The sequence below is a fragment of the Cupressus sempervirens genome, chromosome 8 (assembly GCF_028749045.1).
Source record: "Cupressus sempervirens isolate cs-2001-9-10 chromosome 8, ASM2874904v1, whole genome shotgun sequence".
In the NCBI taxonomy this organism is placed as follows: Eukaryota; Viridiplantae; Streptophyta; class Pinopsida; order Cupressales; family Cupressaceae; genus Cupressus; species Cupressus sempervirens.
The window spans coordinates 388,011,158-388,037,549 of NC_143125.1; the positions used below are offsets into that span (position 1 = coordinate 388,011,158).

Genomic DNA, 26,392 nt, shown 5'->3' on the forward strand with positions numbered 1-26,392 from the left:
AAACAATATCTAGAGTAATCATAACGGATTCGTTGTCAATGAACTCTAATTGTCCGAAACAATATCTAGAGTTTTCCATGATAATAGGCCTATCATTTGCAAGATCGTCACCTTACAAACGATTACCTTCTGAATATATATGTCCATGAAAGATTGTCACCTTTCATTACATATCTAATGCAACTAAACAACAATAGAAGCATAAACTCACATGAACTGAAAACTTAAATTCAATATTCAATAATACAATTTAATCATACCAAGTTTTCCTCTGAAGTATTCCAACTTTACTTTAGCAAGAGGCTTAGTAAAGATATCTATTGTTTCCTCATCAACACTGATGTACTCCAGTTGAATGACTCCTCAGTCCACCATATCTCTAATGTAGTAATAAGGAATTTCAATATGTTTGAAACGATTGTGGAAAATTGGATTAGCTGAAAACTTGATGCAACTTTGATTATCACAATGAATCACAGTGCACTTCAAAGGTCTTTTGAACAAATCTATTAACAACTTTCATAGCCATCCAACTTCTCTAGCACCCAAGGAAGAGGCAATGTATTTTGCTTTGGTAGAACTTAATGTAACTGAAGACTGTTTTCTGCTAAACCAAGAAACCACTCCAGATCCTAGACTGAAGCAACATCTAGACGTACTCTTACGTTCAGTAGGACTGCCTGCCCAATCGGAATCAGAATATCCATGAAGGTTGATGTTTACTTGATCATATTTGATTCTCGTGCCAATAGTACCTTTTAAATATCTCAAAATGTATTTAGCTACATGTAGATGTATCTTCCTTGGTGCACACATAAACTGACTCAAGGTGTTAGTTGCATAACATATGTTAGGATGAATATTCACCAAATACATTAACGATCCAATGATCTACCTGTAGTAAGTAGAATCTGTAGATTTTGATTTAATCATATCATCTTTCAACTTGTGTAGATTGACTTCCATACGAGTAGAAGCTGGTTTACATTCCATCATTCCAAATTTTGTTAAAATATCAACTATATATTTTCCTTGATTCAAAAAAATGTAGTTACCCTTTTGTCAAACTTCCACTCCAAGAAAGTAGTATAGAAGACCTATCCTTCATATCAAGCTCTGTTGTGAGTTCTTGTTTGCATTTCTTTATGAGATGTTCTTCACCTGTTATCAATAAATCATCAACATATAATACAAGAATAATCATATCATCACCATCTATTTTGAAATATAAGTTAGGATCAGCTTCATTTTTAGAATATCCTAACTTCATTAGATAGTTGTCTATCCTTTCATACCACACTCTGGAAGCCTGTTTGAGACCATATAGTGCTTTCTTTAATTTACAAATGTGAGTTTTGTTATCATGAGTGTAGAATCCTTCTAGTTGCTCGATATAAATTTCTTCTTCAATTTTTCCATTTAGGAATGTTGTTTTGACATTCATTTGATGAACTTTCCATCCTTTCGATGCTACGATAGCCAAGGTGGTTCTAACTAAAGTGTATCTAGCAATTGGTGCAAATGTTTCTTCATAATCGATGCCTTCTTTTTGTGAGAAACCCTGTGCTACAAATTTGACTTTGTACTTTTCAATGTTGCCATCAAATGCATGCTTAATTTTAAACAACCATTTAGAAGAAACAACTGATTTGTTTTTAGGCCTAGCTACAACATCCCATACATCATTTTTTAGTATGGAATTATATTCTTCAATCATTACTTCTTTCCAAGGTTGACTTGATAGTGCTTCTTTAACATTTGAAGGTTTTGTTTTTATAAGTTCAGTTAATAATGCAACATAACATGACTAATTTCTCGTTCTCTTACTTTCTCGAATCACTTCATTAGGTTCAACCTAATTTTCTTGTATAACTTTTCTAGCCCAAAGCGGCCTCTTTTTATTGTTAACATTTGAGAATCTTTATGATTAGATGTAGTGGTAGAAGATGATTCAATATCATTCTCCCTCTCAATTTCTGCTTAGTGATTTTCATCTACTTCATGAATAGGTTCAATAGTAGATTCATCATTGTTTCTAGAAATATTAAAGGCGATATCTTCTTCAAATTTCACATCTTTACTAATCCCAATTGTTCTTTGACCTGGAACAAAAACCCTGGAGCCTTTTGTTGTTTCACTGTATCCAATGAGTGTCCCCTTCTTTCCGGATGGTTCTAGCTCTGTTATTTTCTCTTTAGAAATGTGGATAAAAACAAGACATCTGAATATTCTTAGATAACATAGATCTGGTTTAATACTCATAAATACTTCTTCAAGAGTGGTGTTCTCTAATACTGAGTGTGGACATCTGTTTTGAATGTAGACTGCAATATTAAATGCTTCAACCCAGAAGGAAGTATGAAGATTTTGATCGTGCATCATTGCTCTAGCTAATTCAAAAATTGATCTATTTTTACATTTTGCAACTCCATGCTATTGAGGATTATATGGTACAGAAAACTCCCTCTTAATCCCAACAGCAATGCAAAAGTTATAAAAAAATTTGGAGATGTATTCACCTCCATTGTCTGACCTTAGTCTTTTTATTTTCTGTCCTGACTAATTTTCAACTAGGGCTTTGAATTCTTTGAATTTTGATAATACTTCAGTTGATTCTTTCTGTTTTAAAAAGTAGATCCAAGTTCTTCTAAAGTAATCATCAATAAAAATTGCATAAAAGAGGCACCCGTTAAGAGAAGGTACAAACACAGGACCACAAAGATCAGGAATGGATTTTGATTTGTGAAAACTTTTAGGAAATGATTGCTTTGTGTTTTTGCCTCGGGCACATCGTTTGCAAATGTTTAAGTGATCAGTTTTGCGACTAGGTAAACTTTTTACAATTTTTCTTATAGATGATAATGTACATAGTGAATGTGACCTAGCCTCCTACGCCAAATTTCGGTAGTGTTTGATGTTTCAAGACTTAGAGTTAAGTTTTGATTGTTACACAGTTTTTACAGACTTTCGTCTTTAAATCCAATAGAAATCACTTTCTTGATATTAGAGTTCTTTGGCCAAAATAGAACTTTGTCCTCCTAAAAAGTGATTCTGAATCCTTGATCAACAAGACCAAAAACAGAGACTAGATTTCTTTTTATTCCAAGTACATATAGAACATTTTTGAGTTGGAAAGTAATTCCTAAATTTAAACAAATTGAACAGGACCCAATACCTTTGATAGGATGAGTGAAGTTATCTCCAATGGTAACTTATTCTGAGGAGTGTTCTAAAAAGTTTTCAAATTTGTCTCTAAAACCAGTTATGTGCCGAAATGCTACACTGTCTATGATCCAAGTGTTGTTGTTTGAGTTTAATTCACTTGAAAGAGCTAAATAAAATGCATGGTTTTATTTTTCTTCTTTCTCTACTCCCTCTCCTTTGATTTCTGCTAGAGCTGCTTGAATTCTTTTTCGTTCAAGCAAAAGTTATGAAAGTGACCAATTTTATCACATTTGAAACATCTAACTTTGGACCAATCAAGTTTCTTATATGATTTGTCAGTTTTCTCCTATTATGTTTGAATTTTCTTTTCTTATTTGAATTTGCATGAAGAGCTTGAATGTCTACCTCTTGATTTATACTTAGTCCTCTTGAGACTAATCTTAATTCTTCTTGGGTGCATTCATTTTTTAGTAATTCAAATTTAGGAAGCTCAGGTCAAGAGCTTAGGCCTCAAATAAATGTCTCCCAAGATAGAGAAACTCCTCTTAATGCTATCACGCTAAGTTCCTTGTCTGATAAACAGGATTCACATATCATAATTTATCATTACTTCTATTCATGCTATACATCAACAATAAGGACCATGAGAACCGGATTTGTATTTGAGGATATTCAGATTTCTTCTTATTGATAATTTTCCTCACCAACGTAATCATATTGCAGAGGCTTAAAGATTCCTTATATCAAGCACATCACCATTAACATCTAGAAATTCCATATCAATGACTAAAACTATATCAAGGAAAAACAATATTTCAGATCACTAATTATAATAGGGGAAGTCATACTTGACACAACAATTTGATTACTATAATCAATATTTCCAATCATTCGCCGAATATATCCAATATTAATTTATGAACAACAATTTAATGGCTATAAATCATAATTGTAGCTCATAACTCGATTCTTGTCGACTAAGAGAAGGCTAGTATATTGAAGAACATAAATCAACTTGCATAATTCATAGCGACCCATATCTTATCTATATATTGTTCATTGAAGACATTATCTTGCCAAAATATATCATTTTCATATTAAAAATTGAGGGCTTAGAAGAAGTACGCTCCTCATTTATTAAGTCTTCATAGGAATAATTCTAAATTCCAGAACTAATCTAGTAAGGGACATTACACTCATTACAGGTAAATTCGCCAACATTGTCAGAACGTAAACATTTAATGTTTAATTCCACTTCATTTTCAACCAAGGCCTTAAATACTTTAAGTTTAAACTTATCTACAGCTTCAGATTTTTCTTTGAGAAAAGTCACCCCAAGTCATGTTGTTGATAAAAACTATATTATAGCCAACAGGATCAGTTAGTGTTTGAAAAGTTGCGTGACGGTTCAGTTACCCCTTCGGGAGATATATGTACATCGTCCGGATGGAATTATGAATCATCATTGTAATCGTGATTGCATATCTGCTTATATGAATGAAGTATCTTGCTTTGTGTTACATTCTAGTCTCTTAATGCAATAAATATACATTTACCCTGTATGGTAAACATTTGGTGCCGTTGCCAATCGAACCTGATACGAAAGATGTGGTATGAAGATTAATGTCGAATTTGCTCAATAAAGAACGAAATAAAATAAAATAAAATAAAAGGATGATGTGCGCACAGCATGGGAAGCATTAATTCTCACACTGGCTACCAAAACAAACAAGACAGTGATATAAAGAAAACTGCTAACATATTTTATAAGCCTATGAGAATATGCACTACAAGGTGGTTGACTATTCTAATTTTTCTGCATAGTCAAGGTAAAGTTTGAACTTGTTTTAAAACTGCAATTATATCCCTCTTAAATTTATAATTGGCAATTATTGAAGATTAGGTGGAAAATCGTGTGACCCTAAGTTGTGTGGGATTTACCTCAGCGTATGAAAATAACGAGTAGATTAATGCCAAAAATGAGAATAGAAACAAGAGACGTGATGGGCAATAAAGTCTATTAAAACATCTATGGACACACATTATAAGAGCCACTTAATATTATTATTGGAGACAGCTGGGAGAATTGAGAGAGGGAATAAATGGAATTCCATTTATGGGAGTTACTAATGTATTCGGTTGAAGCCAAAAATCTTCAGCAGGTGTGCATTATTCTCAGTGAGTTGTATAGCACTCAAAGGTTGTCCATCTCAAATGTAAATGGCTCTGTTTCAGAAATGGAATTGAGTGTGACTTTCCACAGCTGGACATGACTGTAGAAGAAACAACACGCTTTCAAAGAAGTCATTCTGCAGATACAGTTCATAATTGCCATTATTTTCCCTGACATTTGATTGGAATGTTTTTAGAAAGAATGTGAATTCATGTTCAGTTCTGTTATGATAGTAAATGGAAACATTGTGTTTCAGCTCAGCTAATTGAGTTTGCTTCCTTTCAAGTTTGGTTCCATCTGTATGTGGTATTGAAAACATAAATCAGTATTTTGTTTCATTATAATTACAAATTGAAACTCTAAACCAGCATTCATACAAACCCCTCAACAAATTACCAAGAGTATAAGGGTGAAAGTTCAGCTCAGATCCAGTAAGGGATCTTACAACAATTGTGCTAAGAATGTTTATACAAAGTTGGAGCATCTCAAAGCATCATCACTGGTTAAGACTTTACACCCTGCAGTGTCAGATTGGTGTTCCAGATAAAAGCAAAAGTAGGATTGACAGATGTTGCAAGAAACTCACTTGATTGCTGCTTTTAAGAATGAAGCACATCCATCAACACGAACTTTTGCGTCTAACAAAATCTCAGACAACTTTTGCAAGTCATCCTCCTCTGACATCTTATGTGGCACAGGCACTTTTGGGAACTCAGAGAAAATGGCCCCAATCCGATCTACAATGCAAATATTGTGAACAATAAGCCCTGGATATCATTACCACTCGACATACAGAAAAATAAACCAAAATAGGAACTTGAGCATATCTCTACTATAAATTAAATAGACTAGAGAACTTTTAGAAACAAATTCAGAACAAAAAGCTATACCCCTCCTCCCATTTTAAGTCTAAAAATATACTGCCAGTAAGAAAACTGTATATCATATTAGTCATCATCATGAAGTAATGAATATTCATCGATGATGGTAAAGTTTAATGCCACATTGTTGAACTAAAAAAGAATTATCTTCAAATTCAAATTTGATAATACCAGAAACTTACTCACTTATCCAGTCAAAAATGGCTTCAATTATTTACAATTATCAAGCCAAGTTCTAAGTTCTACTTATAAATTTATCAGTATTTTATCCACATTCCTTTCAAGTTTCAACAAGCAGATAATCTTAGCTCTATTGCAAAGAAGCTTGTCCAAACCTTTTGAAGAAACAGAAAAACAAAAGGCTGTGGTTGATTCTTTCTTCATTTCTCATCCTTCAAAGAGCAACAATCTTGATTGGGGCCTTTAGAGCGATTTGCATCCTTCAATGAAATCCTTAGAACATGAAGAGTCACTGTTGAAGAGTTGAGAATCAATAACAAAAATCAAAAAACTTTCTTTGCAGAATTTCAACTGATAACCTTTCTTTCACATGTCAGGTTATCTAAAATAACTTGGCTCATAGAGCCTGATTTATAACTTCACTTTGTTTGAATCTGATCCCTCCAAAATGACCTAGGAAATCACACCTTCAGTGCTTCAGTAGAGACTATATTATCTATCCTAACAAAATCTACTTGAATTGAAGCTCCAACCTCTTCAGGGAGAGAAACACCTTGGTAATTTTTGTAAGGATTAATGATAAGGAACTATAGTTTCAATCGACACCTTCATTAGGAATAGAGCATTTGATACTTTTCCTCATGGTGTGAAGGAAGGATCACAACTGGATAAAGAACAGTTTCTTTTCTTTGAGCATAATCCAACTGCAGTTTCATAAATTGGATTGGAGTTATATATGAAGAATTCCATGCCAAACCCTGACATATTCTTGTAGCACCTTGGAAGCCACTTGTTGATAGCGGACAATATGATTTTTCTTTTGAGCTTAGACTCATCCTCATCTTCAATAGATCACATGCACACCAATAAAGAAGTTAGTGAAAAGAATACATCAACTGTTAGTAGCAATGTGCCATGAATAGATATCACAAAGGACAAAGACTGCTAGGAGCATAATGGAGGAGTGGTTTCTTAAATTGCCATCAAACCTGAATATGTGTCATAATGACAATAATTTGTCAAACTTATTTAGAGGAAATAGAGTATCTTCAATGCATAGGGATAAAATTCAAAAGAAAAAATATCCTAAGTTGTAGAGAATCAATGAATTACTCCTTGAAGGTTTCTCTAGGTAACACCCTTTAAAAGTATCTAAACTTCTTGCTTCCCTTGAGTTGATCCAAGGAACAATGAGAAGGGGAGCCTTCCCTTTAAGGTAGAAGGGACTCTGTCTCACACGCTGTGGTGGTTACTCCTACTTTGCAAAAGAAGTTCTACAAACTGTCGGTTGCAAAGTATTGACCCAACATAGCTATGTTATTGAACCCTAGAAGAATCAAATCAGAAGTAAATGTTGAAATCCAAAATTGGATGGGAGGTTGGTTAAAAGCATTCATAGCAAACTATCATCTTATAAATATTTATGGCCACATTAGCACCTCAACTAAGAAAGAACTTTGGGCTGAGATTAGTGAATCCAGTTAGACACCTCAATGAAAAGAAAGGTGGGGTCCAATCTCCTTATGAATCCATCACTGACTTTAACCATTTGATCTTACCTAATAATTTGATTGATTTTCCTCTCAGTTATGGAGCTTACAAACGGAATAATAGAAAGGGAAGGTTCTAACAACATTGCTGAAAAGCTGAATAGTTTTTTCTTTCCTGGAAATCTATCCACCTTTTATTACCAAGTTAGTGCATCATTGGATCCCACATCAGGATCAGATCATTTCCCTGATTCCCTTGAAATCCTTGAGGAATCAAGACCTAATAGGAGCTCCTTCCAATTTGAAAACATGTGGTATCTCAATAATAATTTCATATTATTATTCGAAAATTGGTGGGCAGAGACATCTGTGGAAGGCTCAAAAATGTATTTGTTTGTTTACAAACTTAAAATCCTCAAAACCTAATTCTTAGATTGGAACAAGCATCATTTCAAAAATATTTTAAAAGAAAAAGAAGAAGTTGAAGCTGATATTCAGTCTTTAAATGAAGAAATCTTTACGAAAGGAATAAATAATGAAAAATATCTGAAAGAAAACAATCTATCAAGCAAACAGGAATCAATACCATTAAAGGAGGAAATTTTTTGGAAACAAAAAACTGGGAAGCTTGGTTATCTAAGGGTGATAAGAACTGTTAAATCCCCTATTTTCCCTATATTAGTTAGTCGTTATGCTATTACACATATTGGAAATGGTTAGTTATGGTTATTAGCTATGGCAACTAAATTGTATTTGAATGATTTGAAAATATGCTTTCGCCATGTTATTTTCTTCTCACAAGAGCACGACAAAATGGGAAACAATGGCAAAGAGGCAATAGGGCATGCGCACCAACCTGCGTCCTAGCTATCAATTATTCATCTAAACCACCGTGATCAAGGAAACCAGACTATGACAAACTAGACAATGCCAAGTGTCCACCATGAGCTGAATAGGTCACCAAATGCATATGCATATTTATATTTCACATAAACAAATAAAACAAAAACAAAATTGTTACCTTTGAATATCACTTGTGAAGTCTTCTCCATCTAATGGCGATTATGCCTTGTTATAGATAATACCTATAGTACCTAGGGGTAATTGTATGTATTTCATTATACATAGATACATACATATATGCACGCACACACATTTATATATGTATGCATATAACTTGGAGTAACACATATATGCATATGTACACTCTAATGCGCATGTATGTAATGTGCACTTGACTTTTAATATATAACGTATATGTATAAATATTTGTAGTCATCACGTATAACTACACTTAGATAATATGAGTATTATCTATAATAGTTTTGGAATAGACCATTTGCAAAAGAAATGAAATTATCTCAAAAAGTCTAGTGGCCTCTTATATTCTTTTAGTAATTCGGCCACCTTTACTATTCATATTTTGTCAAAACTTCAAATTCATGCTTGCCACTTTGCATATCTTTTCATGCACGTACCTCCTTGTCTGGGTTCAATTCCTATGTAACTCGGGAGCTTGCTCTTATTTCATGCTTGTAATTATTACCATTCCATTGTAGTTCATATCAAGAATTATACTCTGCTACTAGCATTGAACAATGCCCAGTATTTCAAACATTGAAGCTCGTGGCTTGGAGCCGTAGGAACACCACATTCATATTTCCATCATAGCTTCTATTAGGTCGTAACTTTTAAATCTTTTCATGTGATTATTTTTAATCAATGCTAGATTGGACTCGCAAAGTTTCATATAAGAAAAGTTTGATAATAAAAAGGAGATCATGTGAGACCACACACTTCCTAATATAGTGACATCTTTCCATTGTCGTTGAGAGCAATGGAAGTATACACTGTTGGAGTGTTTAAAGACTGAAAAAGGCTCAACAGTTTATTTACTTGACCCAAGAAAACACTTGAAAACAATTTTGATAATTTCTTTGCATCAATAAATAAAACACAATGGACATGGAAAATTACACCAAGAATCATCAAGGATGGCCATGTAAGGCAGAGATGTGTGCTGTAATCTATGTGAATTGGATGACTCAACACTCTGCATAAAACAGAAAATAACATCAGAACGAATATGAAATTGTAATCTTAAAACATAAATCTAGTTAGCTCATGGTGGGAAGTTTGGGTGTTGTCTTGTTTGTCAAGTCGAGCGGCGGGTGATTGGGCAAATAATGTCCATGTAAATAGGCCAAGGTAGATTTAGTGGCAAATGATGTTGCTATGATCACTAGAGATTGGGATAACTTACAGTCAGATGTATACATTGTTAGGAGGGTTTTCCGATCGAGCTAGTTGTGTAGTCGACAATCTAACACCAGGATGCTCAAGTGGCAGGATGAGGTGGTGTACATGTGCCTTATCCCGTCCAAGGTAGGGCCATTTTCAGTTGACAATGTGTGGGAATACACTAGGTCCATGGTTGGGAGGTTAAGCCTCTAGCAATGCTTCTCTCCTCCAATGCCAAGACTTGTAGAAAACAGGTCAGTTCTATTTCATCTAGCATGATGTGAGTTGAATTTTGCCAGTAACCTCATCTGTTATTTTATTTTGTATCTTACTTTAGTTCAGCTACAAATATTATGTAGTTAATTCTTGATTACATGAAATGGTAGTTACATATTTCAGTTAGATATCATTCACTTATTTTGTGGAATTTAGTTGGTTAATTTAAATTGGTACTTAAGACTTATCATGAGAATGCAGTTTGTAAGTTAGAATCGTTGATCTTTTGTCATGTGAATAGAAAGCTAGATTACTTTATTTGTTAAAATAAAGAGTGATTAAGCAATTGAAATTTTTCGATGTTACAAGAACACAAAATTTCTTCATGACAATACCAAAATGAGAAGGTATATTAATAGAATAATTAAAATTAAAATTAACAACACAAAATCTATAACTTACTTCTAATGTAGTGATGAGAGGACACTCTGCAAGTTGCTTCTACGCGCGTGTGACTTTCTAGAGCGACCCCGAGGTGACCATCTTGGGGCTCCACACCATTAATTTTCTATCTTTTCTTTAAGTTTTGATGTGATTTTTAGTTTTCTTCCTTTTTTCCTTGCTCGTGTGTTTGTTTCCCACTGTGTGTCTATTCCCTTCCTTCCCCTGATTCTTTCCCTTCCCTCGTACAATTCTTGTGCCTTTCCCTTGGAGTTCTATCGTTGGATTTGGTTTTATTTAATGGGGATAGGTAATGATGGCCTCATATGACCCTTGTTGTATGAGTGATGGGACGACATTACAGGAAGGCAATATTAAAGATGTAAATAAAAATGATGATAGTAGAGTTGAAATTCATAAACATGCTTAAGATAAAACGGCCACATGAGAAAAACCTTCATAAAAGGTTCTTACAAAGGATTCTGAGACTATTTGTCCCCCTACTATAGAGTTCGATGGACAATTCATGGTGGCATTAATCGGCTCCCCATATTCATGACTCTAATACTAAACATAACAATAAGCCTCATGGTAAGAAAAATTCTCAACAGTTGGTCCTTGAGTCTATAAATCATAGAGTAGAAAGAGTTAATAAGGAGAGCAATAAACAATCTACTGCATCCCTGAAATCTAGCAACCTGCCCAGAGGTTTGAGCATAGGGAAGGGAGACGTTATAATGAAGGAACCAAATAATGTTGGCAAACAAATCAGCCCTCAAAATAATAAGGAAACTAATGGAATGGTAAAGGCTCCATTGGTTGAGCCTCATTTATTCTTCACTTCTGCTTGGGAGAATTTGGGTTACTGTAGTCACTTCATAATATTATGTGTGCTTTTAGATGATGATGGGTTGATTGTAGTGAGTTAGGGTTGTTACAATTCTCAATTTCCCTACACTGGCACTTGGAGGTTATCTATTGATTTCATGTTTTTAATGGTTGACCGTAGAAGGAATTCTTTATTAGTTGATTTCAGGGTTAGATATGCTAACTTCTATTCTCATCCCTTGGCAGTGAATAATTAGAGTCTTGTTTAGTTCTTCATGAGAGGAGATACTAAGATTTTTTCTTTTTGGCTGAAAGGAATACTCTTTATGTTATACAAGATCTTGATTGGTAGGGAGTTTGCTAATGTGGTCTTTCTTGAGTTACCTTGGCAAGATATATTGCAAGGCGTTGATTTCATCCCTCTTAGAGTTTCCAAACCTATGAAAGTTGTTCCAATTTACACCAGCAGCTTGGGAGAGGTTGATATGTCTTGTCATACAATTATGAGGGATGTCCTACATTACCATGAGAGATTACTTGGTGTTTGAGACTTGTTTGGGGATCATAAATTCTTGACTTACTTCTATCTCCTCATATTTGACAACCGTGATTGTGCGATGATTTGGGATCCTGCCTCTAGCATGTTTAGTGCATTACTTGGTGTGATATACATGATTTGCTTCACAACTTCAAGCATGGCAATGTTTACATCAAAGTAGCACAACAGATTGACAAGGAAGCATCCTTGAGGTTGATATAGGATCCATACATTTGGTTGCATCATAAAGATTTTGATTACTCGAGGACAAGCAATCTCTAGGAAGGAAGGATTGCAATGTCCCCTTTTAATGCAATCTTGAAATATTAAAATTAAATAAGGCCATTATAATAAATTAATTATTTAATATTATCTATCAAAAGTACATATGAAAGATAATATTATAAAATTACTAAAGTGGCTTATTATAATGAGAAATCCAATAAGGTCACTCCAATTTCGAAAGTGGAAATAAAAATTAAAAAAATGAAAAGGCAAGAGAAAACATAAAGCCAGAGGACATTCAAAAGTTATAAAAGAGCATTTAGGGGATCATTGCGGAGGATGTGAGGAGTATATTTTATTCATTTTACTGATTGTGACTGTGTGGGTTCTGGATTTTTGGACTCATCTCAACCTTCCTGAGGACAAAATCCATTTTGAAGAAGACTAGCTACAGCAGTGAAAGATCTACTATGGCTAGTATTTGCAAAAGATATTAAATAGATCTGTTGACGGTGCGTGAATTACCAATCCTTCTGTACATCTTGTATCTGTGATTGGGAAATTTCTTGTACATCCAATCCCACTGTAAATTATGGGCCCATGAGTAGGAGATAATTCTTTTGTTATTTTGTTGAAGGTTGTAATCATTTATCTATTTTAATGGCAATATTCATATTTAATTTCAGATCCTTTTTGTCGTCTTATATTATATTAGTTTCAATATAATCTATTGGATGAATAGAAATCAATTTTCTTGAACACTATTTGTTTAAAATCTTGTGAAGCATTTGGTAGAATCTGGAGCAAATATCCATAGGGGATATTACACATATAATTTAAAAATGTGTAATAAATATTCTCCAAGTAGAATTATGTAATGTCCCCTTTTTGGGACATTAAGAATTCTGAAGTTAAACTCATAAAATATTAAAACTGAATTATGAGAGTTTAAAGAAAATTAATAAATGGGTCAATTTAATATTATGGAGTTAAAAAGTGACATATAAGAAAAAAGACGAAAGGACAGCAGAAGGAAACTAAAGAGTCACTATTTTGAGCATAAAAGAAGGATGAGGAGTTCATTTTCAGCATGCTCGGATTTGAGATTGACTTTTCTAGTTTCTCTTTCGAGAACTGTGGGAAACTGCTAGCTTTCTCTTGCTAGAGCATGAGGATGGAAACCTTCAAGATTTCTAGGTGGGTTGTACGTAGCCCCGATTTTGTAATATCCCCATCATAAAATAGATTATTAATCAAACTGTTGTTAGTGGGCCGATTGACTTAATATATCTCGGACCCATTTTTGTTTTGTTTCCATAGTTTGTGTTGTCGTCAGTTATCTTTGTACACCCTAGGAAAGTTTTCCCCGATGGGTATTTAAGCACGGCTTGTAGGTAGTCTTTAGGTATGCAATTTGAATTATTTCTTTGTACTGCGAACTCCTATTGGAGTTCTGGTTGTTTGCCATTTCAGAATTCAAAGATCTTTCTTATTTGGTTTATCCGGTTTCGGTGGGATTTAGCACTCACCCTATTCCATCGCCTGTAACACTTCACTGGGCTCTGGCAAATTAGAACACCATCTTTTGGCAAATATTAATTGAAGGTTGTTTGTGTTCTAATCTCCACTCTTGTTTGGCATTGTCTGATGAATTTGGAATTAATAATTTACAATGTAGATCTGAAATCATTCTTTCCGCTTCTCACAACACTTCGTGCAACTACCATTATTCACCCATACGGCCTCCAAGCTAAGTCGTACTACCTCCCAACCAACTATACGATCTCCATATACTCACTGTACAACCCATAATCCCTACCGTACGGCTACTCTATTCACCGTACAACTTCATTATGAGTTCACCATACGGCCCCTTATACCTCCGTACGGCCAAACTGCTAATTGCACAGTCGTACATCATCTCTCTCCCACCGTACGGCACATTTGGTGTCTAATAACATCCCATATAGCCTGCATCGTATGGCCTTAAGCCTTGTTCGTACACCCTATTTGGAATCTGTACAAGTGTTTCAAACTTCCCTACTACACTCAACTGATCATATGACTTCATTCTAGTGGCTACACATTGCTTTCTAGAGGAGTTGTAGGCACGAGTCATTACAAATTCATCATCTGTGGTGGTTTTGATGGAGCCCTTTTTTTCTGCAAATTAGGGCCTCCATTTGAGCAACGCCTTTGATTATTTATTATATGACACACTATATTTCTTTCTTGCACATATACATAAAAACATAGATTTCATCATCTTTGCTATTGATTTGACAAGTTCTTCACACAAAATCAACTTGGGTCACCAAAGAAAACATTAACAATTCAGAGTGGACACCAATGCTTCCAGAGAACTTAGTTGATTTCCTTCCACCTAATCATTGATACTGTAGTCATTTTCTATGGCCAAACATATGAACAAGTGTCGGCAAAGAAGTGGTTCAATGATGGCTACGATACATGTCCAAAGACATAGCAAAAACCATCACATCTTTCAGTCACTTCCAACTATTATATCAAAGCTCTAATAACCAAGATGGTGTGAAAACTACGAAATTAGGATTCAAGAACCGCTTTCTCGGCCTACCCCTTCAATTCCTTGGGTTTCAGACATGCATGGTTTTGAGATCCCTTCGAATCCAAATGATGAGTGTGTTGGTAAACAATTTGTCCCTCTTGCTAACTTGGCTTTACCTTGATTCTAGATGCCTAGAATGTAAGGAAACAATCTGCTTACAACAGATTGGATTAGTGCAATCTAATGTCACTAATCCCTGAATTGAAGGGTACAACTCCCCTATATGTAAAATATACTTGGAATGTGTAAAATCCCGATAACTGCAACTACTCTTAAAATTGTCGCATCCGAAGTTTTTGTGGGCAGTACAGATAGGAAAAGTTAGCGTACGGTTGCTAGGTGTCGTAGTACGGGCAAAGGGGAGGTCGTACGGTGTTGTGTGGGGCAACAAGTGGTGTCATACGGTGATGGCAAAGGGTGGTACAAGGTGCAGCTATGGCCATACGGTGACCTAGGAGGCCATACGGTGAATGACCAAGGTGGTTGTATGGTGGATGGAAGGAGATGTAGGAAGTCGTCCAGTAGGTGTAGACACTGAAATGAGGTCGTACGATAGAATGAAGAGGGCTGTACTATGGTAGTAATGGAGGTCGTACAGTAGGAGGGTGGAGGTTGTACGGAATGAGGTACTAAATTTGGAAACAACAAAATGTACGAAAAAATGCAAGAGAAACACAGAATACCTTATTCATTTAAAACAAGAGACTTGATCAGATTTAACATAATGACTTCTCCAATTCACAATATGATAGTGCTCCAATTTGCCAAATCAGAGCGAAGTGTTACAGGCGATGGAATAGGGTGAGGGTTGAATCCAACTGAAATCGAAATCGCCAAGTAGGGAAGATCTTTCATCTAAAATGGCGAACAACAGAGAATCCCAACTAGAATTCGCAATATAAAGAAATAATCCAAAAATGCCTCCCTAAAGACTACCTACAAGCAGTGCTTAAATACCTATCAGGAAAACTTTCTAAAGATGTACAATGATAGCCAACGGCAACACAAACTACGGAGACAAAACAAAAATGGGTCCGAGATATAATAAATCAATCAGCCCATTAACAATAGTTTGATAAATGATTTATTTTATAACAGGAACATTACAAAATGATGTTTTTATGTGATCAAAAGGATAACCAAGGGTATGCTCTTAACCTAAGAGCAAAAGAGGGTAACCAAATTGCTCATAGACATAAGCAACCTAAGCGAGGTTTTAGGTCTAACACTAACTCTACTCCTAAATGCATCTAAGACTATGGAATGCAAGGAGATGTAATGGAAGAAGAAAATCCATGGCCCTAAGTGGCTCTCTAACCAGTCAAGGTTACCCAGTGGCAAACTCCCAGCACACTTCAATCCTAACATCACATCACAAACGCAAGATGTTATGCAACTCTGAGAAAGAGCAGAAATACCTATAAAAGATAGCACTCTAACTACCCATACTATTAACACTGCACTAACACTCTGATTAGCCCAATTACTAATAGCTTCACAAGTACTTGTCCTACAATTCCAGAAAGACTGACCTACATGCATGTTAGCTCAACTGAAGGAGACAATGAAAGAAACCTAGGCATGCTAATTCTAAGTGGAATTAAAACATCACATTACCTAGTTGCAGACATCAATCTAATCCTTCCATACACCTTGATGGAGCTCAATTTTTTGGGAAAATTTAGGATCTCCATTCAAGAAATAATGTTGAGAATTTGATAAAAAACTAATGTTGATGTCGAAAGCATTAAGACAAAGACTGTGAAAGATGGACACATCCTGACATTAATGTGACTGGGCATATTTAGAAAGAAAGGGCAGAGTATATGGAATATGCAATGAAGAAAAACAATAGTATATTGAGTTCATTGTGATTAGTAAAAGATATACATAAGTTGAGCCTCATTGAAAGTATAAACAATATGTAAGGCAGTAATTATTGGTGTCATCAAGTTCAATTACTCAACATTCAGTTTCACTTTCATCGAGTTCAAGGACCTTGCCGACCAGAGGACTCCAAAGCTTAAATTCGCTTTAGAAAAGCTCTAAACCAAGTGATCAAGTTCGAGAAGAAGATCTACCCGCTTAGGTGTAGCGAAGCCTGAAGTGCAAGGGAATCAAGGAGATTCTCGTTTATTGGCCAGAACTGATTGTGGAATCCTATCAAAGAAGTGGTAGGCACTTGGATTTCCAATCTGTGGTTTTGGGAACCAACACACCTCTCGATTCTCACTCAATAGTCTCTGCTACAAGGGGAGAAAATGCATGAAACTTGTCGATCCTTTCCATTAACTTAGAAAACTACATGTATAGGCCCCCTCTTGGGATTCTTGGCTAGTTACAGATTCATCAATTACATTAATAGAGCATTCGAATCGCTCAGAAATCCAACAGTTGTCGATTACAGTTCAATACATCAGAGAAAGAAAAGCAGAAATGATTAGAAACCCTCAAAATGGTTCATATTCCTCTCTGATTTGTAACAGTCACCTTGGCGCAAAAACTTGTATTTCATATCTCAACAATCACTGCAAGTTTGAATTCTTGTCGTTGATCTCAAATCAAAGATCACGATTAAAACCTAGCAACCCTTTCATCTTAATCCTTATCACCTCTTCACAATTGTCATTCAAACAATACTTTTAACCCGTGCGATGTTGTGATCACTGGCTATCTTAACTGTCATGTACTCTTCGCAATTTTGCAACTTAGAGTCTTTGCCCTCGTGAACTGATAGGGAGTTTTGGAGGTCCCACCTGTAGATTTACTATTTTTAGTAGGTCTATTTTTGGCAGTTGCTAATTTTGGCAGTGCAATTGGTGGCTTCGGTAGTTTAGTCGTCAATTGCGGTAAATTAAGTTAATTGCATGAGCTATTATTTATTATTAAGTTTCATTAGTATAATAATGTTTATATTGTTATAATAACGACATTAAGTGATATTTCTAAATAGTAAGTTGGAAAGTTTCTAGTGTTGAGTACTTTTGGGAACTTCCACAATTTCTAAAGTGGAGTTTTTTAGGAAACTTTGGACCAATGAAAGATTATAAATGAGAGCTCATTTCATGGGGAAAAGCATGCTTGAATATTTATTTTCATTTGTTGCCTTTGTGGCGTTTCTGAATTCTGATTTTATGTGCCCTTGCTAAAGTATAAGGGTTATTCTAAGAATTACTCTTGCAAATTGTGCTGAAGTATACAATATGCTATTCTACTACTATTCAACTGTGTCTAAGGAGAATTTTCTGCTGTGATTTATCTTTTGATTATCTCTTGTGCGGGTTTTTGAGTTGTGAGCTTCCATCCATTGTTGATGTACAATGGATTGGATCTAAAATTGTGACATCTCCTTACTGTGTTCATCCATGGCTGGGAGAAGTGTTTGTTAGCTAAGAATTTTGGGATCAATTCTAAAAAATCTGGGAGCAGCGTTTCTATATTACTGACCTGTGTATGCTCGTTAGAGCTTGCTTTGCATTTTTGAAGCCTACCATATTCTCTTGTATCAGCAATTGATGTTACTTTTCATGCCTGCGATCACTTTTGACAGGTCAACAAACACCAATTAGGGCCTCTGTTTATCTTTAGACATACTGCAATTGTATTGGGATAACTTGCATTGACTTTGTGACTTGCGTTGCAAGTTGGAATCCCATGTTGTGTTGAAGTGGGGTTGTATTCAACTCCTAGAGGTTTGCAATTTGATTTTGGAACTCCACTATCCTATGTGAGGCTCATGTAGCAGACGCTGGAGGCCGAAATTTAGTTCAGAAATGCGCTATAACATGTTCTATGTTTTCAATCGATATAAATAAATGAATCTACAGTTTATTACCATGCAAAGACATTGAATGAGGAAATTTTTCTTCGTTCATTACTAAATTAGTATCATAATTCAGCTAGTAGGACTTTTGCAAATGAGTTGGAACTAAATTAACAAGATTGCTAGTTGGGAATTTGTAGTTTGTGGATTAGTTAAGCCCATAGCAATTTAAATCACATGCTAGTATTAGAGAACGCTTGCCAATTGTTTGAAAAAATACTAGATTGTTGATTAACGAAAGAAATTGATGTTTTGTTTAAGCTATAACCAGATAGGTTATTACATTATCACCCTTTTCACATCTTCGCAACTTGAAATCTTCACTCATGGCTTAACCGTGCGAAACTGCGATCAACTGTTCTCTTGATTGTTTTCTCATTCATCATTGCTTCACAACCTAAGAGTCTAACTCAACAATTAACCCTGCGACGTTGCAATTGCAAGATTTCGCTCCTTCGCAACATTAACCTCAGGTTACTCTAATCTACCAGCGAAGTGGCAATGGCTTGTAAGTTAACTGTTGTAGTTACCCTTTTCGCTTTACCGAAATAACAGGATATTGCTTCCTTCGATCACCTAACTCATTCGATCATCGGCTTCACGCTAACCTTCGCAACCTCGCATCCCTAAATTGTAACAACTTTAACCTTGCGAAGATGCGAGCATGGCTATCTCCTCTTCGCAACTCTGACCTAAGGTTAACTTTAACTGCCTGCGACGATGCGATGGCTTATAATCTTATTGTTGTGGTTAGCTCTTCGCACCATCGCAACTTGAAAAGTCTTAACTGTCTTGCCACCCGCGATGTTACAGTAACCGTTTTGAGTTTAGCTATCACCTTGTTCGCAATTTCGCGACTTAAGATCTTAACTCACCTTTTAATTGTGCGATATTGCAATGACTGCACAGCTAACTGCCCAGGTCGCTTTTCGTAGCTTCACGACTTATCTTTCTTCATAAAGAATATAAGTTGCGATGTTACGAACACCTTTGATCTGATCCTCATCTAACGGTTAGGAATCCATCTCTACGGGCAATTAATCTTACAACCCATGACGTGGAGATTCAAATGCATTTTGTGTCGTGGATTCAACTTCAACGCTAGTCTTTGCCACCTTTGACTACATTCTACATGGTCTTTGCCACCATTGACTACATTCTACACCATTTCTACATCTTTCAATGCTCACTACGCCTCGAATTCAACTGACCTTGCTTCTGGCTTGTCCTCACAGCCTACACCATGTTCTTTAGCCTCAGCCATATATTCCTTGTTGCCATTTTCATTGGCCTTGATATCGATGTTCTCTGCTGCCTTTTGGTCTAAATGTTAGTGTGTTCTTCTTTTCAAATGTATCCTGTCTTCACCATGAATACTCGATCAAAGCATTAGGGTTTCAGAACAACTTCCCTTTCATTTAGGAATTGTAATGTTTCATTGTCCAAGCGTGCGCTAGCATCACTTGAAAATGGCAGCACTAGGTTATTATGGCCATACGGAATAATGCAAATGGCGCAAATGGAGGTGTACAGACTGTCTTGAGGGTCATATGGTGGATTTAGCAAAGTTGTATGGTAGATGTGAGTGGTTGTACGGTTGTTTCTTGAAGGTTGTACAGTAGCCTTTTGGGAGGTTGTACGGTAGGCAGAGGTAGGTGTATGGTGGATGTGAAGGAGGTCGTACGGTGTCAATAGCAACACACAGATAGCCAACGGCTACACTAACCTAACAGAAAAAAAAACTAAAATGCATCGAGATAATTTAAATCAATCGCCCCATTTACAACGATTTGATTAATAATTGATTTTAGGTCGAGGATATTACAATCCTCCTATCCCAAATTTTGCTTGTCCTCAAGCAAACGCAATGTCGAATGCTGTAGAATGTGCTCGTCTTCCCAAGTTGCATCGTCTAGCGGCAAGTGTTTCCAGCGTACCAAATATTCCTTCACCTTTCAGTTCCGTAGGGTCTTCTCACGTACTTCAATAATCTTAGATGGTTCCAATATGAGCTTTCCTTCTTCATTGAGCGGTAGAAGGTCTGTAGCTACCATGATGTTTTGTACCACAGCTTTCTTCAAGCAAGAAACATGAAAAACGTTATGAATACAACTCCCCTCTGGAAGTTCCAACTCGTAGGCGACTTCACCGATGCAGCAAACTATACAATAAGAACCATAAAATTGTGGCTTTAGTTTTTCTTTTCTGTTTTCCTTCAATGAGGATTGTTAGTATGGTTGGAGCTTGAGATAGACCAAGTCTCCTACTTCAAAACTCCTCTCTATTCGGTGTCTGTTGACGTACATCTTTAGTTGATTTTGTACCCGTTGTAAGTTTTCCTTCAGGCACCTTAGGATGTCCAATCCCTCCTGAAGCTGGTTCCAAACACTTGATGCATGACTATCACCTAGAATTGTGTCAATGAAGGAATGAGCTTCATACCCATATAGGGCTTTGAATGGTGTCATCCCGATTGATGTGGTACGTGGTATTGTAACAATATTCCCCTGGGTGTATCCATTTGACCCATGCCCGTTGTTCTGCCAAAACGTATTTCCGAAAGTAACCTTCTAGCCATTTGTTCACAATCTTCATTTGTCCATCTATCTAAGGGTGGTAAATAGTACTTAGTGTTTTTAACTTTGTTCCTACCAATTGAAACAATTTTGTCTAGAAGATGCTAATAAATCGCCCATCCTGATCACTGGCAATGTTTCTGGGTAACCCATGTAGATGAAAGACTTCTCTAAAAAATAGATCGACAACTTGTGCAGGGTAAAAATCTGAAGGGATGGCAAAGAAGTGTGCATACTTTGTCAATCTATCAACCACCACGAAGATACAATCCTTTTTGTTCACCTTCGGAACTCTAGTTATAAAATCCATCAAGATACTTTCCCACCTATGTTTTGGAATTGGCAAAGGTTGCAGTAACCCAACGGGTAGAGTATGTTTGGATTTGTTCTACTGGTAGACTGCACACTCTCTTACATACTGCAAGACATCTTCCTTAAGACCTTTCCATGAAAATCGCTCCCCAAGACGTCAATAAGTTTTGAGGAAGCTCGAGTGTCTGGCCAAGGGTGAGTCGTGTACCTCTTTCAAGATTTTCTACTTTAATTTGGATTCTGACACTAATTATATATGCGACTCTTATAGTAAATGATGTCATCCACCACTTTGTAACTATCATCCTAGGTGTTGCCATCCATTAGCTAATAGGCAAATGTGTTTTTGGAATATTCTACCAACAAATGTGCTTTCCAGTAAGCTGAAATCTAGGTTAGTAAGTAGATGGCGGGTTTCCTATACAAAGCATCTGCAACCACATTGTTCTTTCCTTTCACATATTCAATGTCAAAATCAAAAGCCTGAACCTGGCTTACCCATTTTTGTTGCCTCTCGTTCAATTCCCATTGCTCTAGAAAATATCTCAAGCTATTATGATTCATACGAACGATAAACTTGGCACCCACCAGATACTACTAAAACTTGGTTATTACATGTACGATGGCCAACATCTCTGTCATAAATAGAATATAAGTGTTTTGTTTGCATAAGCTTCCTGCTCTCATAGGCTATGGGGTGTTTGTCTTGCATCAGTACCATGCCAATGCCTTCTCTGGATGCATCACACTCTAGAATGAATGATCAAGTGACGTCACGTAATGCAAGTACGAGACAAGTGCTCATTGCCTCTTTCAGCTTATCAAAAGTGAGTTGTGCCTTTTCATTCCACTGGAAAGAACCCTTTCTTGTCAAATCCATTAAGGGTGCCCTAAGCTAAGAGAATCCTTTAACGAACCTCCGATAATAACTGCACAATTGGAAAAATCCTAGCAATTCTGTGAGTGATATTGGGGGAGGCTAATCAAGGATAGCCTGAATTTTCTCCTGATGAACTTGAACTCCATATTTACTGACATGTCCCAAATTTAATATTTCTGTCATACCGAATTCACACTTGGATCCCTTGGCGAACAAAGACTGATCCTTCATGATCCTTAGAACTTCATCCAGATGCTTTAGGTGCTCTTCCAATGTCCTGCTACAAATAACATTGGAATTTAGTAGGTGCATTCGTTAATACGAACAACATGATCAGTAACTCATAATGTCGTAGTGACAACGAAAGGTTGTCTTTTCCACGTCTTCTTCCCTCATGCAGATTTGATGGTATCCAAAACGGAGATCTATTTTTGAAAAATGGACTGTGCCATGTAATTCATCAAGCAATTCATCTATCCTTGGAATGGGATATCTATTTTTTATCATTTTTTTCCTTCAACGCACGATAGTTCACACACATGTGCATCGTCCCATCCTTCTTTTTGACCAATACCATTGATGATGCGAAAGGGCTAGAACTGAGACGGTTCCATCCTTCCTCTAACAGTTCCTGAATCGTCTTTTCAATCTCATCTTTGAATTTCTTGTGATGGCGGTAGGGTGTAGTTATGACTAGCTTGGCTCTTGCTTCCAACTCGATAATATGTTCAAAGCCTCGATGAGGAGGTATGCCAAGAGGAATGTCTATATTATTATGATCACTAAAGATATTCTGGAGGTCATCACCTGGGGAGGTGTTTCTTGCTCTTTTTAGGTTCTGTCGAGACAAAACAGTGTACAGCCCAAGCAACGTCATCACGCTGAAATATTGCCTCCATCTGATGTGCAGAAACTTCCTTCGAACCCTCATTTTCCATTCCGCGGACAACAACCTTCTTTCCATTGACAACAAAAGTGAAGTCCATGCATCTAAAGCTCTGAGTATATTAATCAAGTGTCTCCATCCACTGTATGCCTAGAATAACCTCCATATCATTAAGGTCCACTATGAACAAATCTTTAGTCACTATGTGATTCACCATTGCGATACTTAGTTGAGGAACAAGGTGTGTGCAAGGCAGAAGAGTTCCGTAGGCAACCTTGACCTAGAATCCTGCATGTGTCTCCGTAGGTAGACCTCTTCGTTTCACCAAAGATGAATTTATAAAGTTTAGAGTGGCTCTACCATCCAGCATCACCATACCCCTTTGTCCTTGAAGGGTTCCCTGTTCACGAAACACTGTGCACCTCGGGCTACCGACTAGGGCAATAGTTCCTCTGTGTCGTACCAATGTTGCAATTCCTTCTAGATGGTTCAAACTAACCATTTTTGTGTCCTCGTGGGGTTGATTGTCTTCAGAGCATATATCTTCTTGTTCGTCCTTATCATCAAACACGATCTCAATGTAGTTGATTTTCCCTTTCCCGAGGCATCTACGCCCAAGTTCCCATGGTCCCTTGCAGTTGAAACATAGTTTCTTCGTTCAAAGCTCCTATCGGGTTGCTTCGTCCAACGACAGTTTTCTCCACAGAGGTTTATTATCTGTCCCTCAAAAACACCAGCGGTTTGCACTGTGAGTAACTTCGTCAGGATGACGTTAATGATGATGCCATACTTAGTGCCTTCTTAATGGCCTCCGATAGGGTGGTAGGATTGAACCCTTTTACCCAACCTTTCAGTGGTTCTGTCAGTCCGTCCATGAAGAGCACTATCCGTATTCTTTTGGAAATGTTCATGACTAAAACAAAGAGTTTTTGAAATTCCGCAATGTACTAATCAACTGATCCAATTTGCCTCAGTTGTGCAAAATCTTTGAATTTGAGTTATGGATCTTTAAAACGATCTATCAATCTCTCTGTGAATTCCACATAGGTATTTATTTGATCATGCCCCAGAGTGATGGTGTCGTGATGCCACCATTCATGTGCAACTCCCTCCAAGTGTAATGCCACAAATTTAATTGCTTCCTCTCCTGGTATAAGATTAAGCTGGAAGTAAGTACCGGCTTTCATTACCCATGCTTGCGCAGATATGGATCTGGATCTGTCAAAGGGAGACAAATTTACTTTACTCAACTTCCTTCTGAGATCATCGTTAAAATACCCTCGGTTTCCGCCTCTGAATATCTCATTCCCAGATCTGTGTAATCTTTGTAGGATATATATTCCTCGAAATTCGCATTCTTCCAATCTTCTCTCAGTTGTTCTTGCATTTCTTCAAATGTCGGTTGCTTCCCTCCTCGTGGTGCCTCCGTACGTGGGGGAAAAGACGGTATGGAAGGTCGAGAGCGTGCTAAATGAGGGTTTGCTTTACCCAAAACCGAATCCACCTCTGACCAGTTTGTTCACCAAATATTTTATTGTCTGCCAACTTTTTGAGAGTTTCTTCCATGAGACACTAAGTATCGTTGATTTGTGTTTGTTTCCTCGCAAGTTCTCTTAGTAGTGCCACAAGTTCAGCAACTGTGGGTTCAGGTTCTGCGGCCATTCTATCAACAGAATGGGTTCTTCTCTTTTGGCTATAAACAATCATTCACTATCCACTGGTTGGTAGGATCGAAGGTCTAATACCACTATAATGTCCCATTGTCTGAGCGTGCACCAGAATCACTTGAAAATGGAAGCACTAGGTTATTATGGCTGTACGGAATAATGCAAATGGTGGGAATGGAGGTGTACGGACTGTCTTGAGGGTCATACGGTGGATTTAGCGAAGTTATAGGGTAGATGTGAATGGTTGTACAGTTGTTTCTTGAAGGTTGTAAGGTAGCCTTTTGGAAGGCCATACGGTAGGCAGAGGTAGGTGTACCATGGATGTGAAGGAGGTCGCATGGTGTCAATAGCAACACAAGAAAGGAGTACGGTAGGCAGCAAGCTGTATGGTAAGTAGTAGTCATACGGTGATGGTTAGGTGTGTTTGGACCTTAGAAAGTCATGGTTGGGTTTTCTTGCTTTAGGGTGCTTGTGCTTTGGGTGTTAGGAAGCTAAACTAGGGTTATGGGTCTTATACCCTAAACAGCAAGCCAAATGGCCGTACGGTATGGTGATGGGCAAATGTTTGGCAAGTAGTGCTGGGCCATAGTGACGGATGGTGTGCAGATCGAGGGAAAATACTAAGTTCTGTAACCAAAAACTTATAGATCCAAATTCATGAAATAAATCCAAACAAAAATAAAGATTTGAACACGAATAACCTTCAATTCATATTTGCCAAAAGATGGTCCTCTGATTTGCCAGATCCGACCGAAGTATTACAGGCGACGGAATAGGGTGAGGGTTGATTCCCACCAAAACCAGAAAACCAAAAAGGGAAGGTTTTTCACTTCTGAAATGGCGAACAACAGAGAATCCCAACGGGAATTCGTAGTACCAAAAAAATAAATCAAATTGCGTACCTACAACTTCCTACAAGCTGTGCTTAAATACCCGTCGGGAAAACTTTCTGAGGGTGTACAAAGATAGCCAACGGCTACATTAACCTATGGTAACAAAACTAAAATGGGTCCAAGATAATTTAAATCAATCGGCCTATTAACAATGATTTGATTAATAATCTATTTTTTGACGGGGATATCACAGGAAATGCATAGGCTTACCCTCCCTTTCCTAATCACCTAATATGAACGAATGCATTAGATTGCTTTTGAATGCCCACCTAGGTTCACGCAAAGGGATAGATGAGAGGATAAGTTCTTTAAGGGTAATCTAGACACAGACATGACATTACATTGAATCAACCCTAATCTTAGAAGTTTGAAAAATAAAGGGGGACTGAA

General features: G+C 36.8%; 1 protein-coding gene across 4 annotated transcripts in view; it reads right to left on the reverse strand.

Moving 5' to 3' along the window:
• LOC149542919 (golgi-to-ER traffic-like protein) overlaps positions 1-26,392 on the reverse strand; it is a 295,369-nt gene that overhangs the window by 147,642 nt on the left and 121,335 nt on the right. For all 4 annotated transcript variants that reach the window (XR_016355557.1, XM_089797832.1, XM_089797831.1 and 1 more), the window contains one exon: positions 5,925-6,075. Coding sequence is in view for 3 of the 4 variants with exons in the window: in XM_089797832.1 (XP_089653958.1) it covers positions 5,925-6,075 (151 nt within the window). In the remaining variant the exon portion in view is untranslated. The remainder of the gene's footprint in view (positions 1-5,924; positions 6,076-26,392) is intronic.